Source organism: Raphanus sativus, chromosome 9 (assembly GCF_000801105.2).
Source record: "Raphanus sativus cultivar WK10039 chromosome 9, ASM80110v3, whole genome shotgun sequence".
Lineage (NCBI taxonomy): Eukaryota > Viridiplantae > Streptophyta > Magnoliopsida > Brassicales > Brassicaceae > Raphanus > Raphanus sativus.
In genome coordinates, this window is record NC_079519.1 from 14,176,030 (window position 1) to 14,196,463 (window position 20,434).

Consider the following 20,434-nt stretch of genomic DNA (forward strand, 5'->3'; position numbering starts at 1 on the left):
CTATGACTATCTGGATAGGTCTCTAGACGATTTGAACTGGTAGTTTACTTACTATTACTACTGTTTACGAGGTCTACTAAGATGGTTAAATTGCTGCATTTGTGGTTGTGCGGTGATACAGCCTCAGAATCTCACTTTAGCTTTTCTCACAAGAAATAAAAAACCTAGGGCTTAAATGGATTGAAGATCGCCACTCAAAGATGTGAAAGACTTTGAGATAAGATCATGAACCAGAATCTAAGTGAATCTCACACAAAGATAAAGGCTCCACACTTGCATCCTAAGAAAGAATCTCACATAACTTAGAAATAACAAAAACAAGCATAAAATCTCTCAAGAGAAAATATCACTTTTTAATCAATACTCAAGTCTGATTTTACAATGAAATGAGAGGAGCTTTATATATAGCTCTTGGACAAAGGTTTCAGAATCAAAAGACATAAATGAAAGGAGGATTTTTAGGATAAATTATCATTAAGAACGAATCAAATGAGTTGGTCAAAAGGCTGATCTCAAGGGATTTAAATCTGCTTATTAATGAGTTTTGACCAAGTCTTTAATACCTTTGGACATATCTTTTGGAGCTGATAAAGAGGCTTAAGTGGTGGCCTTTGTTTGGGGACAGCCAGCTGAATAAAACGAACCATAGGCTTGATGTCGTCTAGGTTCATCCGAGTCCAAACATGGAAAGTCTTGTCTACTTTATTGTTGGACCCAATTTCGGTCCTCTAAATTATTGGGCCTATTTTGGATTATGGGCCATAAATTATTGTCACTTCTCTAGTTTACTTACAAACACTACAAAATACTGAGTGTAGATTTTAGGTTCTACATTTTGGCGCCTACTGTGGGGAAGATAAACGAAAAACATCCTTACTAAGAACCCGATCTAGGATTTCTAAGCACGATCATGGATTCCGCCCTACGCCGACGAAGATCCGCTGACTCGAGATCGAAACAGCCCGCGGTTTCCAAGGATCCCGTACGCGACGCTCCGTCTCGCGACTCAAGAGACAATCATCGGCTCGGAAAGGTGACCTCGAATAATAGCACGATAACCTTCTCTCCTTACGAGAATGTCGAGCTCGATATGCCCCACGATGATGCTTTGATCATCACAATAGACCTTGTCGGCGTCTCCTTTTCGAAGGTTCTCGTCGATTCCGGATGCGTAGCCAATCTGCTATCGCACGACACCTTCGAGAAAATCAGCCGACCTGATTTGGCAATCAACAAATACGCTCCCCCCCCCTCTACACCTTTGGAGGTGGAAGCAGGGTACCCTTACCAGGAAACGTGGTGATCGCCGTCAGAACGCACGATTCCAAAAAAGAAACGGAGTTCTCCGTAATGCACGACCTCTCTCTGTTCGACGCTTTCTTGGGACGACCTTGGCTCCATCAGATGAAGACAGTCCCCTCGATTTATCATCAATGCGTAAAATTCATATCTCCTACCGGGGAAAAGACCATTTACGGAAATCAAAAACAATCTTGATCTTGTTACATGGCAGAATACCGCAAAATATTTCCGAAAGGAGCAAACCAACCAGTGGTACGAGATCCCTCGATGAAAGACCCTGAGAAGGACCTCGCATGTACTGTCTCCCTAGATCCGCAGTCCCCAGAAAAGTGCGTTAGCATTGGACGCGATCTCAATCTAAGGATCAGAGACGACCTAATGATCTTTCTAAAAAATAACATCAGCACATTCGCATGATCTGCTGCTGACATGCCTGGCATCGATATCAACGTCGCATCGCATGACTTAAATGTCGACCCCACATTTAAGCCGATCAAACCGAAACGAAGAAAGCTTGGTCCAGAAAGAGCTAAAGCAGTAAACGACGAAGTCGACAAACTACTGAAAATAGGGTCGATTCGTGAGGTTGAATACCCGGACTGGCTTGCCAACCCAGTCGTCGTAAAGAAAAAGAATGGAAAGTGAAGAGTCTGCATTGATTTCACGGACTTAAATAAAGCCTGCCCGAAAGACAGCTTTCCATTACCACATATAGACCGATTGGTCGAAGCTACGGCAGGCCACGAGCTGCTCTCCTTCATGGATGCATTCTCAGGATACAACCAGATCCTCATGAATCCTGAGGATCAAGAAAAAACGAGCTTCATCACCGAGAGAGGAACATACTATTATAAAGTAATGCCTTTCGGATTGAAGAATGCTGGAGCGACCTACCAAAGGTTGGTAAATAAAATGTTCTTCAACCAACTAGGAAAAACTATGGAGGTTTACATAGACGACATGCTGGTGAAATTCTCAGTAGCCAAAGACCATGTTCTTCAACTCCAAGAGTGCTTCAACATCCTCAATAAGTTCGGAATGAAGCTGAACCCGACCAAATGTACTTTCGGAGTAGTGTCTGGAGAATTTCTGGGATACCTCGTGACTAAAAGAGGGATCGAAGCCATCCCAAACAAATCTCGGCGCTTATCGAAACGCTACCCCCGAAGTCGATTAAAGACGTGCAAAGGCTCACCGGAAAGATCGCCGCATTAAACCGTTTTATATCAAGACCCATTTTATAAACTCCTTAAAGGAAACAAAAAGTTCGAATGGAACGCCGATTGCGACGCCGCTCTCATCGAGCTTAAAGCTTATATAAGCGAACCTTATATCCTATCTAAACCAGTTCATGGTGAACTTCTGTACTTATATGTCGCGACTTCCGAAAACGCAGTAAGCGGGTCTTAGTTCGCGAAGAAAACAAAGAACAAAAACCAATATACTACGTCAGCAGATCACTGTTTGATGCCGAAACAAGATATCCTGTGATGGAAAATTTGGCCCTAGCAGTGGTGAACGCCGCGCGAAAACTAAGGCCATATTTCTAATCCCATACGATCATGGTAATGACATCGCAGCCATTACGCACGGTCCTACATAGCCCAAGCCAATTCGGAAGATTAGCAAAGTGGGCAGTCGAGCTCGGAGAGTATCATATAGAATACAAACCTCGAACGAGCTCGAAAGCACAAGTTTTAGCGGATTTTATCATCGAGATCGTTCCCAGCGAAACTAACACCGATGACAAGACTCGGAAATGGAAACTCCACGTTGATGGAGCATCATCGAAGCAAGGGTCGGGTGTGGGAATACAGCTCGAATCTCCTACGGGAGAGATGATCGAACAATCTTTCCGCTTAGGCTTCAACGCATCAAACAACGTAGCCGAATATGAATCCCTGATCACCGGATTACGACTTGCCCAAAGCATCGGAGCCCGAAAAATAAGCGCCTTCAGCGACTCACAGCTCGTCACCAGCCAATTCCACGGCGAGTACGAGGCTAAGAATGAGAGGATGGAGGCCTACCTAGCAGTATTAAGAGGAATTGCACAGCAGTTCGATGAATTTGAGCTTACGAGAATTCCGAGAGGAGAAAACACCTCAGCGGACGCTCTCGCCGCCTTAGCATCGACGTCAAATCCGACCATAAAAAGGGTAATTCCGGTAGAAGGAATAGATCGACCCAGTATAGAAATCCCTTTGAAAAGGACCACCAATAACGAAGATGACCTCCCGCTGGTCGCTCCGATCATCACTCGCAGTAAATCCAAGGGACACACTCAAGAGCCTGACGAAGAGTCACTCGTAGCTCCACGGAATCGGAAGGTTCCAGGTGAGTCCTCCCGAAGAACCCGATTAAGCAATGCCAGGACGGCGCCTACTCACCTGATCCCCGAAGAAATACCCGTTCACGAAGTGAGTAACGAATCACAAAAAGTTTTTCAGGACGAGCTCGAAAACAGACCGGATTGGAGAACTCCAATGTACAAATACATCGATACCGGAGAACTTCCTCCCGAAAGATGGGAAGGTCGAAAGTTAAAAGCTCGGAGCTCGCGCTATTGCATCATGGAAGGAAAACTCTTCAAGAGAACCTTCAGTGAGCCATATCTATTATGCGCATCGCCAAAAGAAGCCTCCACCATCCTCAAGAAAACTCACGACGGATCATGTGGGAACCATTCCGGTGGACGATCCTTGGCGATAAAAATAAAAAAGCACGGCTATTTCTGGCAACTATCATTAGCGACAGCGAGCAGTTCGTAGTAAGATGTGACAGATGCCAACAGCACGCGCTAATGTTGTATCAACCGACACAAAAATTATCAACCATATACTCGCCATACCCATTCATGAAGTGGTCCATGGACATAGTTGGTCTCTTCGTTTCATCGGAGCCAGCACAGCTTCGATTCTTACTAGTAATGACCAATTTCTTTACCAAATGGACCGAAGCCGAAGCCTAGCAAAATATCACTGGAACCACGGTGACGAGCTTCATTTGGAAAAATATTGTCTGTCGACACGGTCTCCCATACGAAATAATCACCGATAACGGCCCCCAATTCATCTCGAAGGTTATTAAAGTTTGCAAGCCCTTGATACCCAAAGTGCAATGGGCATGCCGAAGCCGTAAACAAAACAATAGTAAACAACTTAAACAAGAGACTCGGCCTCAAAAAGTCTAAGTGGAGCGATGAGCTGAACGGAGTACTCTGGGCATCCCGAACAACACCCCACACAGCAACCCATGAAACACCGTTCTCCCTATCATACGGAATCGAAGCAGTAATACCTCCCGAGATTGAGGTCCCATCTCAACGACGAGGAATATGTCCCGATAACGTCGAGATGAACGAAGCAATGCTGCTCGAACATCTGGACACGATCGAAGAACGACGAGAGCGAGTTGCGGTGCGCATCCAGAACTACCAGCAAGCCGCTGCTCGTTATTACGACTCAAATGTAAGAGGCCGCAGCTTCTCAATTGGCGACCTGGTGCTACGAAAAGTGTTCGATGGAACAAAAGAAAAAGGCGCTGGAAAATTGGGAACGATATGGGAAGGCCCATACAAAATAACAAAAGAAGTTCGCGACGGCGTCTATAAACTAGAAAAATGCAAAACGGGACGCCCTGAGTTAAGGCCGTGGAACGCTTACAACCTCAAAAGGTATTATAATTAACTTTGACGTCCCATCTCTGATCCAACATCGAACTGGGGGCCACTAACGACATAAAACAAAAACGCTTTTCAGAACTACGAAACGGCTTGATCCCACGAATAAGGGTACGTAGGCAGCTCAACATCGAGCGCAGCCCAAACAATCAAATAATCCTCTAACAAAACATTGTTCATCACGTGAACTCCAACAAAGTAGATTCCTGATCAGTCTCTACTTCAACAAAAATATCTAAGAAAGATACTAAACGCATGCTCAAAACAAAAATATACAAACCCAGATTAAAGGTATCATCCATTAATCCGTTGAAAGCATATATAAATGTTCTTCAACAAACTCACAACACACATAAATAACAAAAAAAAAGCAAACAACAAAGTTGTTTAAACAAATAAAACATAAAACGTCAGTTCAATCGACGTCATTCAACCCCCTAGGTTGACCGAATCATCAGAAACCTGAGGAAGGTCAAGACCCCTAAGAGAGTCGTCTGACACTACCGCCAGACCATAATCAATCTCCTTCGACATCTCTACGCTTAAGACGGTCCAGCTCCTCCTCAAGCTCGAATCCACCTTCCATGTATTCGGTCAAAGCCTTGATCTTCGCACGAACCTCCTGTAAGCGCATCTCTGCAGCGCTTTCAGCTTTCCTCCTTCGGATAGTCCCCCTCACCGTATCAAGAGCAGCATCGTAACCCTTGGCTACCAATTGAGAAGCAGCTCACCTCTCCCTCCGAGCCGCCTTTTCTCTCAACTCAGCTTCTCTTTTGAACTTCGCCTTCAAAGATTCAAGGTCCCCCTCTAGCGCGACCTTCTCCCCTCTAGCGCGACCTTCTCCTTCTCAAGCGCGACTTTCTCCACCTCAAGTGCGACCTTCTCTGCCGCTTTTGCCGTCAATAGCACCTTCAAGTCTACGACCTGCTACGCTCGCTACTGCTCGCTCGCCTGTGACGCACTTAACTTCGACCGCAAGTGTTGGATCATAGTAAGTTGGCCACCGAGCTCTTCCCCAGTAGGGAAATTTGCCAACCGCTCCTCCATCAAAGCAGCGTACTCGTTGCTAGCCTCCATAGCCTAAAAGACATAAAAAGGGTTATAACTATGATTTCAATATCTAAACCATTTCACACGATTTACCTTGGCATTTGCAACCGCCATCTGAACGTAGGCGTCGGGACCTCGCATATGCTCCAAGGAAGGAAGCTCGCATGAATGCCTCCTTAGTTTTCGCCAGATGGCGGCAAGCTGTTCGGGATTCTCCAGAATCAGAGTATCGACGTCATACGAGAATGCCAGCGGAGAATCTGTTCGACAATCCGTAGGAAAGTTGATCGGCTTTGTAGTGCCTTCTCCGGGATCTTGCTTCTGGGGTTCTGAGCTCGATACGCTAAGATCTCTGGATACCTCCTCCTCCAAAGTCAGACGACGTCGCTGAACCTTGGAAACTACTTCCCCGGCTTCTACCTCGCCTGGTACTCGAGCCTCCGGTCGATCACCACGGGCTGGAGGAACTACAGAAAGCGGCGTAGCCACAACGACCAGAGACTGAACCTGGGAGCTCGATCGAAGTACCCGTTTGTCAGGGGTCCCACGAGCTCGTTTCAAAGGCGCGAAGTCAGAATTAGCATCCGAAGGCTCCGTATGAGGCTCTTTCCTTTTCATCCCTGAAAGTCAAAGCCACAACAACAGATTAAAAATTATCGAACTACATAGAATACAAGGAAATAACTCACCTTTATCCTCTGGTCTCTCCGAGGACGAATCGGTTCCGCAAGCGGAACGGGAACGGCGCGGTTCACACCAGGGGACAAAGAATAAGCAGCTCGAACCCTCTCTAGAGTAAAGCTGCCCCAATGGCATTCACCTCGGCGAAGCGCCGAGATCAAACCACGCAGCTCTAGAGTCCTTTTTGAGGTTCCAAACAACTCAAAAGAAAAACCGAAATCAAGATCCGACAAATGATTGTGCTAACTGTTTTTTTTAAAAGAAAGAAAATAGGGAAACTACTTACCAACGTTTTCGTTCCACTTCATCGGGATCCGAGAAAAGTCAAAATCCCCAACCGTCACTGGATCGATCTTGAAGACAAAAAACTTGTCCGTCCAATAAACGTCTTTACCAGGAATGTCGCTAATGATTGAGCGACCTGCCTGTGGAGAAAGAAGAATCGCTCCAGTAACGCCGCTACTTCGCTTGAGAGTATAAAGTTGCTTTAACTCAGCCAAACCAAACTTCAACCCTTCCTCTCTGGCCCGAACGAACGTCGTCAAGACGTAACGCCAGAAGGTCGGAGTAATCTGTGTAAACGCCAATCCCAGCTCCGCTAGAATCTCGAGTAGGAACGAAGGGATAGGAAATGACATAAGGCCATCACGAAAAAAGCACATGAAGGCTCCACAGTATACCGGTCTCACATTCCCCGGAGTATCCCCATTTGGATAATCGATGACAGCTTCGTACGGAACTCCCCAAAGTTCCTGGATGGCCTCGTATTCAGCTCCTGTAAGCGAGCCCGGTTTGTTTAGAGATGCCATGAGATATGAACAAATGGAAGAAGTTTGCAGAAGAAAGAAAGTCGAAGCAGAAGAAGATGATGAGTCCATTATAAAAAATTTATCGAATAAATAAAGGAAAAAACGACAGTCCCCAAGGCCTCCGCGATCAATGAGAGCTGCACGATCTGGGAAGAGTGGCCGACAGGTCAAATTAAACGAGCGCGCGTGGCCACTTCGCTATGAGATTCGCGACTAAGGGAAAAGTGCTTGCCCTTTCGGTTTCTTAAAAGTAAACCGACTGGGCTGGGGGACAAATGTTGGACCCAATTTCAAGCCTCTAAATTACTGGGCCTATTTCGGATTATGGGCCATGAACAAGAAGCCCGCGAAGGAGTATCGATCTGTTCGTAGGGAAATAATCAAGAAGATGCGTAGCTCGAGTTAGAGATTCTATGGTCAAAACGGATGGGCCGAAATTATGAGGCCCACAGCAACGCCAACAAGGTAGAAAGGGAAGTCGCCGAAGTCGAGAAGGTCGCGGAAGCAGTTACGAGAATAGCGGACTCGAGCTTATAAAAGGGAGAGGAGATCAATGCTAAAAACACAGCGAAAAACTTAGAGAGAGAGCACACCACATATTTTCACCTTTCTCACTTCGTTTTAGATCTTACTATTGATCGATCTCCTTGTTATAATTGATCTCTTTGTTATTCTTTGTACTCGACCTCGTAATCAATAAAAGTCCATTTTTGTCTACCGAATTCCGATTACATCGTTGTGTTCTAAGGATATTGTTGCCTACATCTTTTGTCACTTCCCTAGTTTACTTACAAACACTACAAAATACTGAGTGTAGATTTTAGGTTCTACATTTATGAGCAGTGGATTTGATGCCCGCATCATACCCTCCTCCTTGAAAAATTTTTGTCTTCAAAACTTGCTCATGTGATATAAGGATGTACCTCAAATTTTGTTGGACCTCTTCTGATGGATCAAGCGGTTCAGGCTCTTTGTTTTCTTGCTCAATTTGGACCGCCTGTTGGACCTGTAAGACCCGAACCCGACCAGCTAGGCCGCGGTCGACGCCTCACGTCGCTCTGTCCACACACTGACCGAACCACTCAATTTTTCGCGCTTTATCTATACTTTCGCCTAAGGGCGAAGTCTATCTTAAACCTTAGCTTAAGACTACCTTAGTCATTCTCTAGCTTAGATCCTTTCAACTTATGCACAGTGGAATATTCTCTACTTAACCATTGGTTTAAAACCAATCTCACACTCGTTAGGTCGAATCACCTTAGCCATGGTCAGTATACACAACTACTACCAGCTCCAAGGTTGATCCTGAACCTAATCCAAGTCATACAATAACCGTGGTTCCATTCCCCTAACTATTCTATCTAGATCTAAGCAACATTACCAGATCATACCTTTGCCACATCCACGGAGCTTGATAGCTCATTGTATCAGCTGACTTAACTGTTTAGCTAGCTCATCCAACTAGCTGAGCTGAACCACTTCACTTGATATTCCCTACTCTCTTCCAGCTGATCGAGCTGCGAGGTAGCTTCGTCCAGCTCCCCATCCACTCGTCCAACTCCTTTATACATGTATAAAATCTCTCCTTAGGTACTTAGTCATTCAACCAACCATCCCCACAGACCAAGTACCTTTGGGAAGTCTTCACCTACAAAAACGACCTCAAGAAAACATGCTCCAAAAACTAATTAAAATTCATGAAAATTCATGATAATTCCAAAATAAGAGAATGTTTCAATCAGATTTCCCATAACCAACCTCGATCGTACTGATCTCGGCCAAGATCAGCCAAACCAGCCATAAGGGACCACCTCTAAATCAATTAGATAAAACTAGTCTTAAACCATGATAATTCATGATAAATACCCATTAAGAGATTTCCATAATCAGATCTGAACAATTTCTTCAGGAACTATCAGATCTCAACTTACCTGCTCAACCAAGGCCATGGAGGCCATGGAGAGAATTCTCTGAACCGGCCAACCTGTGGCTCAGTGCCTCCATTTATAAACAACAGAGTATATGATTAATAATGCCCACCAGTTCCTGAGTCAATCAACCAACCACCCCACATGACTCAGAACTGATGAGTATTTACACATACCTAACCGGCCATGGAACCATGAACCTGGTCAGTCTTGCTCTTCTTCATGGCTCTCAGCCAATCTTGTACCAACCCAAGGTTGATACCTATCATACCATATGATTCCATTACCTCATTTCCACGGCCTGAATCCATTGGTAATGCAAAACCATAGATCTGGTTCACTCATGAACCACCATGAATCACTAACTGTTGCATAGCATCTAATTACCATCCCACATGGATGAATTAGTTCAACTATGATCCGCCCCTTTCCTGAAGGTCCTGCATCTCTACAATACATCACAATATATGGTCTCCAAGGGCGTGCCATACTTGGCCTCATATGCACCTCAAGAGACACCAACATAAACCACAAAGTAATCATATGTACATGTTACCTTATACTTGATCTTACTAGATCTTGTGCTTCCTGTATCATGTCTGGCCTTGTGCCTCTTGCACTTGTCTTAAACAGGTCTTATCACATACCTCCATTATTGATAATATCCATTAATGGGTCGCACCCATCATCCCTTCCATGGAACTTCCATGAAAACAGTTTCTGCACTGCATCTGCCTTCAAGGCTGTTCATGCCATTGGGAGTGAAGTCCGGCCTTCTCCATTCTCCGCTGACTATTTGCGTGTGTTTCCATGATGTAGAGGAAGCCTAGGGTGTGTTCATACATGATCAAACACCACCCAAGGGTCGTGCATCATTTCCCTCTTCAGTTCCCATGAAACTGCCTTTCTACACACATCTGCCTTCAAGGCTGTCTCCACCATTGGAAGTGCATTCCGGCCCTCCATCTTCTCTCCTGGCTATTTGCATGTGTAGTATGGATGTAGAGGAAGCCCATAGCATGGCAAAACATAATCAAAACACACCAGAGGATCGGTCATAACCCTCTCCATGATTGCGCACCAAAACTGCCTCTTTGCTGCCTTTGAATGCATCTCTGTCTTGGATTGTGTAATCCGACCATCTCTCTGTTTTTATCTTTTTTTCTTTGTGTTTTAGGAAGAATAAAGGCTCTCTGGCTTGCCTGCAAAGGCAGGGACTTGCCCTCCTTTTATAGACGAAGTAGTGGTTACTTTCCAACCATTGCACCTTTTCGGTATTAATTATGTCTATTGATTTAATCAATGGTCCAGATCACACATGTTCGTCTGTGGGAGTTACCAGACGTCCTTGACAGCCCTAACTGCCCCTAGACATGTCGTAAATAAGTCCTGGCTGGTTGCTGGTATCACTCAAATTAACCTAAGGAGTGAATTACTCTCATCAAAAGAGGTCAAGTTATAGTACTTAGGGATCGAATCCACAAGGAGCTAAGGCACACACAAGATTTAATAGTTATGATTTAGCTAGGCTAACAGTAAATATATTATAAAGCAGTAAATGAATATGGTAAAGCAGTAAATAAAACAGTAAACAAGATGAATAATATAATTGTTCAGCTTGGCAAGGAGTTGTTTGATGGAAGGATGGTAGCTAGATCTAGGACTTCTATTCAGGTATTGGGGATTATAATCTCTATAAATGCTTTAACAAGTTGCTTGCATGATACTATAGATCTCAGCCGCTTAACATATGTGATAAATCACTGGTTAAAATATCTAGATCTCTGGCCACACCTTTCGCATGATGACACAGAAAAAGAGTCGTTCGATATCCTTTCGAGATATCGAGCGATACACCTTTCGCAGCGCCGATCGATTCACCTGTCGGGATATCGATCAACGGCTTCTAGATCTGCCTAGGCGCGAACCGAATATGACCACAAGGTCCCAAGGCGGAACTGTCGTTCTTCTCAACGGGAGACATGCAAGCTCAAATGGATAATTCAAGATAATCAAAGATCCTAGTGATCTATGTTCTAGTTAGCTAATCTAGAACAAGCATTGAGTTCAATCCATTTGATGAATATCACAACTTAGCAAGTATAGTTTGGGGCTAATCCCACAAACCTATCCGAGCCATAGATCTAACAGGTGGATCTATTCAGACATGATACTTGTCACAGAAATCATAGATGAATAGATGAAAATGCAATAGATAATATAAAACCAAAAGCTAAGAAGTTCCAGGAGGACTCTCAAGGAGTTCATCCCTTCTCTCCTAAGAGAAACAATGAAAGCGTAAAGAGCGTCTAAAGCGTAGAAAGCGTACCTGTCAACAATGGCTTAGAAATAACATAAATAGGATTTTTGGTCGTCAAGGGTATTTTGGTAACTTTGTGGTGACTCCTGGGCTTCAGTCGGTCATGAAATATACTCAGCCCACATTCTGATGTCCCTGTCGATCGACATGCAGTGTGCTGTGTCGATCGACATACAATCCTCTTCTCGGCAGCTTCCTCTCGCGAGGCAGACTGACCACTCTTCAGTAAATTGGGCATAACTTATGCTACAGGATGCAATTTTACCTCAGACCGGTGTAATTGGAAAGCTAACTCAAATATCTATCTTGTGTCAAAATATGGGCTAAATCTAACGGTGGGAAGGTCTCCATCGAGAGTTAAATATCTGAAGCGTCTGTGCAGTTCTGCACTTCGAAGACTCCAAAAGGCACAAAAATCACCATTTATCTCCAAATCATCCATGAACCTGTAAATACTCTAAATAGACTCCAATACATAATAAATAGTATATAAAACACTTATATAACATGGGTAAAAAAAGGTAAAATCCATGGTATATCAACTCCCCCAGACTTACCCTTTTGCTTTTTCTCAAACAAAACAAACAGGCAGTCTCTCTGAAAGAGGTTTGAAAACAGCAGAGACTCAAATGAATTTCAAAACTCAGTTCATCATCTCTCTAGTAGTGCAAACCAAATCATTAAACATCCTAACCTTACAAGCACATTATACAATATCCTAGTATAGCAACCAAATTCCACTAGTTCCACAACCTAACAGATCCTGTTTGACAATCCCCTCTACTAACCTCATTTCTTTCATAAAAATAAAAGTGTAGGCTTTACTCTGGGAGTATCGATCAAATGACACATGGATTCAACTCAAACAAGTTTCTGAACACACATGTAGTCTTCTCTGATCTCTTTCTCCCCTCATCTCTCTTCTCTGAATCTCTTATTAGTTTCAATTTCAACAGGTTTCGATGCCAACACAGGTCATCTAGTCTATCTCATTGACATTGCATTTGTAACTCATACATTTTGAGAAAGTGTAACGAATAATGGGGTCTCATGTAATTTACCTATCCCTCGTTTCCATAATGTGTGATCATCCTTGAGATTTAGAATAATGGGGTCGCAGGAGACACTCCTACCCCTCTGCCTCTCAAGAAATCATTTCAATCTTTTATAACATAAACTTAGATCTTGAGATGCCGAAGAGAGAGAAGGAAGGGAACCAGAAACACATAGACTTTTTACCTTGCAGACTTGCAGGAGGATTCCGATCCAATGGTTACCAAGCCCCAAGACAAGCAAATCAAGTCAGTATTAGGTTGGAGGTCAGCTTTGGTTCCTTCAAACAATTTCAGCAAGTGCAAACATAGTTGACAGGTTGATTCACTTTGGTATCTCTAGTACTTCTGCAATCAGTAAGTCTAAGACTGGTCTAAAGAGTGGTTAGATGACAAAAAGTAAATCGATTAAGATTATATCCCCTTCTTGACTCAATAAATTTTTTTTTGAAAATATTTTAAATAAGACAAATAAAGTAAATAACCATTAGTAATCCCCCCAGACTTAAATTACACTGTCCCAGTGTAACACAGTCGGTGGTATGAAAAACATAAAGCATAATTACGAAAATTAACAAGTTAGAACGATATACCAGCTCGCTGATGTCTGTGTTGATCGACACAATGAAGTATCAATCGATCGTTGAAGATGAAGCGTTGTCGAACGATATCGATATTATCTGATCAGTCGATGGCTAGACATATCGTTTGACACAATGAAGAGACAATCGATCGTGTGATATGAAGTGCTGGCGATCGATATCGTGCTGGTCTCATCGGGCGATGTTCTGGGCAACCGTTTACTTGGATCTTTTTTTTTTCACTAACTAAAACACAATATCAGTATAACATCCCCCAGACTTAAATAACACTATAGTGGTGTTATCAAGTCGGAGATTGGTGAGAAATAAACCATAAGTACTCAATGTAACAAGTTAGAACGAAATACCTGACCGGAATAGATGTTAATCGATGTAAATGTGTTGTCATCGGTCGTGGCAGATTTGGTTATGTCGATCGATATCGACTTCTTCTCGTCGGTCGATATTATGGCAATTGTTTACTCGGGTCCCTATTCTGAATAGCTAATCTAAATTATAATATTAGTACGACCTCCCCCAGACTTAAACAACACTGTTACTAGTGTTATAGAGCCTAAGATTGGTGGAAGAATAAATCATAAGGACAATAATTAACAAGGAAGAACAGTATACCTAACTTTGATGTGAATATTAACCAACACAGTTAAGTGGCGATCGATACTTTTGATGCTCTATCGATTAACACAATTAAGTGGCAATCGATCGATGCTAGTGATACTCTGTCGACCGATGCTGGCCAGCCATGGTCGATTCTTGTGGGAACTCATCTTCCTTGATTATATCCCCTGTATTTTTGCCTAACATAAAACACTAAAATAAAACATTAAAAGTCAGTAACAGATAAATATAAAAGAATTTTTTTTTTCGGATGAACAGTGTCTGCTACAGTAACATTGCTACAGTAACATTGCACTGTTGCTACAGTGTCAGGCGTACTGTTCATATTTTTTTTTTAACCTGCGATAATTAAAAACAGAAATCATTAGTATATGAAAATAAATCCAAATTTAAAACAAACCTAACAGTGGGTTGCCTCCCACTCAGCGTTTTTTTTTAGTCATGAGCTTGACTTTTGGAGATCTAATTTAGTCCGGATGAGAATGAGAATATGCTCCAAAACAAATCTCAATGTCCAATCTTTGAGGCTTTATCATTCTTGTGTGAAAGCTTCCTCCATAGACTTTTCTCCTTTGTTTATCATCTCAGCAATAAGGAGTGCTCGAAGCTTTGCAAACGGCTGTGAGAAGCTTCTGCTGCGCACTCTGGATGTCCTAACACAATCTGAAAAGTAAGGAGTCAATGGTAACTGAGAACCTCCCTTGGTTCGTTTCCGCTTCTTCCAATTTCTCTTCTTCTTTTCCACAGACTTGTGTAGTCTCACTCCAAATTTCCTGACATCATCGGAGAAGTGAGGAATCAATGCTAACTGAGAATCCCTTTTGGTTCTTTTTTCTCTTCCTCCAATTCATCATCATCTTTCCCCCAGACTTTTCTGAACGCGTGGTTGTATCTCCATCAAAAATATTTCCACACACTTCATACTCATTCTGCTCTGATTCGCGTCTGGTATCGATCGATGAACCAGTGGTAGTGTCGATAAATAACAGATTGATAATGTCAATCGGTGGTATTCGGTAGATGTCGATCGATGGTGGAGTGATATTATCGATCGATGTTTTCTGAACAGTGTCGATCGAGACTTCTTCACTGAGGCTTTTCTCGACTTCAGTTCTACACCTCATCTCCCTCTGAGAAGCTACTACATGCTGATGATCATTAAATACTCCATTGCAGGAATCTATATGTATACCTCTATCTGGTTGTATAGGAGATTCAGCTTCAACCACGGTACATGGAACAATAATCTTCACAGGGTCATGTATCCTCTTCACTCTTTTGCAAATCCCAGCAGCTTCTTCTGCGCATATGGGTCTTAGGTGTTCAGGGACAGCAAGGTATGAGGTCTCAGACTCGTGCATTCTCACTTCAATCGGTTCCAGCTCAACTGTGTATCCTGCTAGCTCGTCCAACCATTGGTGTCGATCGATGCACCCGGGTGGGTGTCGATCAATACTATCGGGTGGGTGTCGATCAATGCTATCTGGCGGGTGTCGATCGATCTCATCAGGTCGGTATCGATCGATTCTAGCCTTTTACGAAGTCTCCAATTTTTTTCTCATAGTGTTCCGCTCGTCATCAAGATTCTTTTCTGACTCAAGCCATTCCTCCAGCTCTATGAAGTCTTCCATAGTGACTTCTACACTCGAATCCAATTCTCTAAGTTGTTCTCCATCCTCCAACTCCAAAAATTCTTCTAGCTCCAAGAAATCTTTCATGGTGATCTCCTTTTCTACATCTTGGTTGGGATAACAACTTGATACATCAATGCTCTTCTGTGTCGAGTCTGCAATGTCCAGAGGAGACCTCGAACTTTCAGGGATTTCAAGTGGTATCGATCGATGACCAAAGTATGTATCGATCGACTCGGAGGTGCTGGTGGCGATCGATGCTGAAGTGATGTTATCGATCGATGTCGAGGTCGCGGGGTCGATCGATGCTAAGATTGTGTCACTAATATCGGCTTCTTCTACTCTACTCAGTTCTTCAGGTGCCATCTGTTCATCATCCTTTACCATATATTCCAGCATAGCTCTTTTCTCAATCTCTAGATTTGCTGCAGCATCACATGAAGTTGTTGAGGAAAGCGTTTGTGATGTCTTTCCAGGTAGTAACAGATCCTTGTGGCAACTTCCTGAACCAACATGTTGTTTCTCCAGTAAGAGAATATGAGAATAATTTGCAGAAGTAGTAGTCTTCAGGGACTCCATTGCATTTGATGGTCGAAGCTAAATCTTCGAATGCCTCTAAGTGGTTAGTGGCATCTTCATAATGAAGACCATGAAAAAGAGTCTGACCCACAAGAGAGATATATGCAGTAGGTAGCTCAGGGACGGAACTCTGGAATGTTGAACGACGCAATGCAGACCTTTTAGCATATAAATCCTCAGGACTGTTGTAGTCTCGGAGTGCTCTTTGTCGTTCTGTCCCAGCATTCACAGCAGTAGCATCAGGGATTTCGAGAGGTATCGATCGATGAGACAAGTCTGTATCGATCATTTCTGAAGTGCTGATATCGATCAATGCTGAAATCGAATCACTTTTATCAGCTTTTTCTACTATGCTCGGCTCTCTAGATACATCTTGTTCATCATCCTCAACCGTACCATGGTTGACCAGCTGTCCTCTGTTCAGTTTGTCCATCTTTGTATCCTCATAAGCATGTTGATCCTGAATGTCTGGCTGCTTGACATGAGTTGTTGGGGTCTCAGAATCTCCATTCTGATAGCTGTAGACATAATCAATAATCTGGCTGATACTAGTCATTATTCGATTCTCATGATCTTCAGTCATCTTGTCTATAATGTAATCAAACCTTTTACTTCGAATTGCTACAGCTTCACTGAAAAATTTACCTAAGAAGGCGCTTTTGATGTCTTCCCAACAGGTTAGAGATCTTGGCTGCAACTTACTGAACCAGCTAAAAGCATCTCCAGATAAAAAATAAGGAAAGATCTTGCAGATAATGTGATCTACATGTACCTAATTATGCGCGCTTGATGATGAGGCTAGCCCCTCGAGTGTCTTGATAAGATCTTTGGGGTTTTCAAAAGGAAGACCTTTGAAAGGGTCCTCGCTTCCCAAATCATACCATTGGCTTGTCAAAGTAAAGTCGTTTGTCTCAGCAACATCAATCACATCAGGGATTACATCACCATCTGCATTAATCAATTGTCCTCTGGTGTTGCAAGTACGACATTCTTCGTCTCGCCAGATACCTCTCTTATCAATCTTAAGTATGAGTGCTCTGACCTCCTTTGTCTCCCAGCAAGTGGTGTCTGTCGATCCATGATGAACAGAATTTTTCGGCGTCGGATGAACAGTGTCCGGATGAACAGTACCCGAATGAACAGTGTCATGGTGAATAGTGTTTTGATGAACAGTACCGCGATGAACAGTGTCGCGATGAACAGTGTCGCGATGAATAGTACCATGATGAACAGTGTTTCGGTGAACAGTATCGATCGATACGGATGAACAGTGTTCAGATGAACAGTGTTTTCGTGAATAGTGCCGTGATGAACAGTGTTTCGGTGAACAGTGCTGAAGTGAACAGTATCGATCGACACGGGATGAACAGTGTCGATCGACGTCGGATGAATAGTGTTGCGATGAACAGTGTCACGATGAACAGTATCGAACGACACAGAATGAACAGTGTCGATCGATTTCAGATGAACAGTGTTCAGATGAACAGTATTTTCGTGAACAGTACTCCGATGAATAGTACCGGGAGGAACAGTAATCGGATGAATAATAATCGGATGAATAGTACCTGGATGAACAGTACCCGCGTGAATAGTACCATGATGAATAGTACCTCAGTGAACAGTGTCGTTTGACGATTTGTGTACTCCGTTGATTACCGGTTCTTGTAGGGTGTCGATCGATTTGTGGTGTATGCTATCGATCGATGCTGCTTGGAGGGTGTCGATCGTTACATCCCTCGTAGACTTACGGATCGTGCATAAACCAGCAGGTTGCTTCTTTGAATAAGCTTAAAATCCTTTCTTCATTGATGCTTCTGGTATGTACCTGAAACAGAAAAAAAAATTTATGAAATTTTTGAATAATAATAAAACCTAAATAAAATCTAACTAAATAAGATCTAATGGCGATCGAAGCTCCCCGGCAACGGCGCCAAATTTAGTATCACTCAAATTACCCTAAGGAGTGAATTACTTTCATCAAAAGAGGTCAAGTTATAGTACTTAGGGATCGAATCAACAAGGAGCTAAGGCACAAACTAGATCTAATAGTTATGATTTAGCTAGGCTAACAGTAAATATATTATAAAGCAGTAAATGAATATGGTAAAGCAGTAAATAAAACAATAAACAAGATGAACAATATAATTGTTCAGCTTGGCAAGGAGCTGTTTGATGGAAGGATGGTAGCTAAATCTAGGACTTCTATTCAGGTATTGGGGATTATAATCTCTATAAATGCTTTAACAAGTTGCTTGCATGATACTATAGATCTCAGCCGCTTAACATATGTGATAAATCACTGGTTAAAATATCTAGATCTCTGGCCACACCTTTCGCATGATGACACAGAAAAAGAGTCGGGTTGATATCCTTTTGAGATATCGAGCGATACACCTTTCGCAGCGCCGATCGATTCACCTGTCGGTATATCGATCGACGGCTTCTAGATCTGCCTAGGCGCGAGCCGAATATGACCACAAGGTCTCAAGGAGGAACTGTCGTTCTTCTCAACATGAGACAGGCAAGCTCAAATGGATAATTCAGATTAATCAAAGATCCTAGTGATCTATGTTCTAGTTAGCTAATCTAGAACAAGCATTGAGTACAATCCATTTGATGAATATCACAACTTAGCAAGTATAGCTTGGGGCTAATCCCACAAACCTATCTGAACCATAGATTTAACAGGTGGATCTATTCAGACATGATACTTGTCACAGAAATCATAGATGAATATATGAAAATGCAATAGATAATATAAAAGCAAAAGTAAAGGAGTTCCAGGAGGAATCTCAAGGATTTCCTCCCTTCTATCCTAAGAGAAACAATGAAAGCGTAAAGAGCGTTTATAGCGTAGAAAGCGTAGCCGTCAACAATGGCTTAGAAATAACATAAATAGGGTTTTTGGTCGTCAAGGGTATTTTGGTAACTTTGTGGTGACTCCTGGGCTTCACTCGGTCATGAAATATACTCAGCCCACATTCTGATGTCCCTGTCGATCGACATGCAGTGTGCTGTGTCGATCGACATACAATCCTCTTCTCGGCAGCTTCCTCTCGCGAGGCAGACTGACCACTATTCAGTAAATCGGGCATAACCTCTGCTACAGGATGCGGACCTCAGACCGGTGGCATTGGAAAGCTAACTCAAATCTCTATCTTGTGTCAAATGATGGGCTAAATCCAACGGTGGGAAGGTCTCCATCGAGAGTTAAACATCTGAAGTGTGTGTGCAGTTCTGCACTTCGAAAGACTCCAAAAGGCACCAAAATCACCATTTATCTCCAAATCATCCATGAACCTGTAAATACTCTAAATAGACTCCAATACATAATAAATAGTATATAAAACACTTATATAACATGGGTAAAAATGGATAAAATCCATGGTATATCAGTTGCCAAAGCCCCTGGTCTGATCCCAAGTGCTCACCGGCCCATCGGCACACCCGGGTGGTCCACATGGTCCGACCACTATCCGGACCTGGCTCAACTGTCCAAGACTTGAACACTCATTCCAGCTGAGTTGAGCTGATACCAGCTGAATGAGCAAGTTCATCCAGCTCATGGAGCTGACACACTCTTCAGTGAGCTACACTAAGATGTACTATACTTCATCTAGCTGGTCGAGCTTGCTCACCGCATCGCCCAGCTGCCATACACTTTGTACAGCTCCTTTATACTTGTCTCCTTCTTGGTTTAGCTATGTCTTAGCTTCCTGATGCCCTTAACCTTACTTCCAGGCCTTAATGCCCTTGGGTTTAGGTCACATGACTTGACTGGTGCGTCTCCTCGCACAATGGCTGATCCTAACGATCATATTCAGGATCGGGGACAGGGCAGGACCAATCCGTCCAAACCATCGCATGTGTATCTTTGTATGTGAAAACATATCTCACCTCTTAACCCCTAAACAAACTGGTCCATGACATTCTCATTGCTTAATCCTGGATTGAGCCGAATGCAAAGATACTTGAATTGCTTTTGATACTCTATGACTGTCTTATCATCTTGGCAAAGTGTACGAAACTGCCTCCGGATTTCTTGATACTGATCGCGTGGAATGTATTGTTTTCTCATCATATTTTTCATCTCATCCCAAGTTGATTTCGAAAATACCGGTGATGATTTCCTTTTGCAGTAGATTGGCTCCACCAGTGTTGAGCTTGGTTGATGAGCTGA

At 43.0% G+C, this 20,434-nt stretch overlaps 1 protein-coding gene across 1 annotated transcript; it reads right to left on the reverse strand.

Moving 5' to 3' along the window:
• Positions 1-5,501: 5,501 nt before the first annotated feature.
• On the reverse strand, positions 5,502-7,524 carry LOC108824830 (uncharacterized). Its single transcript, XM_056994783.1, has 4 exons — positions 7,002-7,524; positions 6,128-6,654; positions 5,947-6,064; positions 5,502-5,692 (listed from the first exon to the last, which is right to left on the reverse strand). Exons 1-4 carry the CDS (start codon positions 7,522-7,524, stop codon positions 5,502-5,504), a joined length of 1,359 nt encoding a protein of 452 aa, XP_056850763.1.
• Positions 7,525-20,434: the final 12,910 nt, after the last annotated feature.

Coding starts and splice junctions, on each gene's coding strand:
- LOC108824830 (XM_056994783.1), bottom strand. CDS start 7,524: ATGGCATCTCTAAACAAACCGGGCTCGCTTACAGGAGCTGAATACGAG. Junction 6,655..7,001: donor GAAGTGGAACGAAAACGTTG/GTAAGTAGTTTC, acceptor TTTGACTTTCAG/GGATGAAAAGGAAAGAGCCT. Junction 6,065..6,127: donor TGGCGGTTGCAAATGCCAAG/GTAAATCGTGTG, acceptor TATGTCTTTTAG/GCTATGGAGGCTAGCAACGA.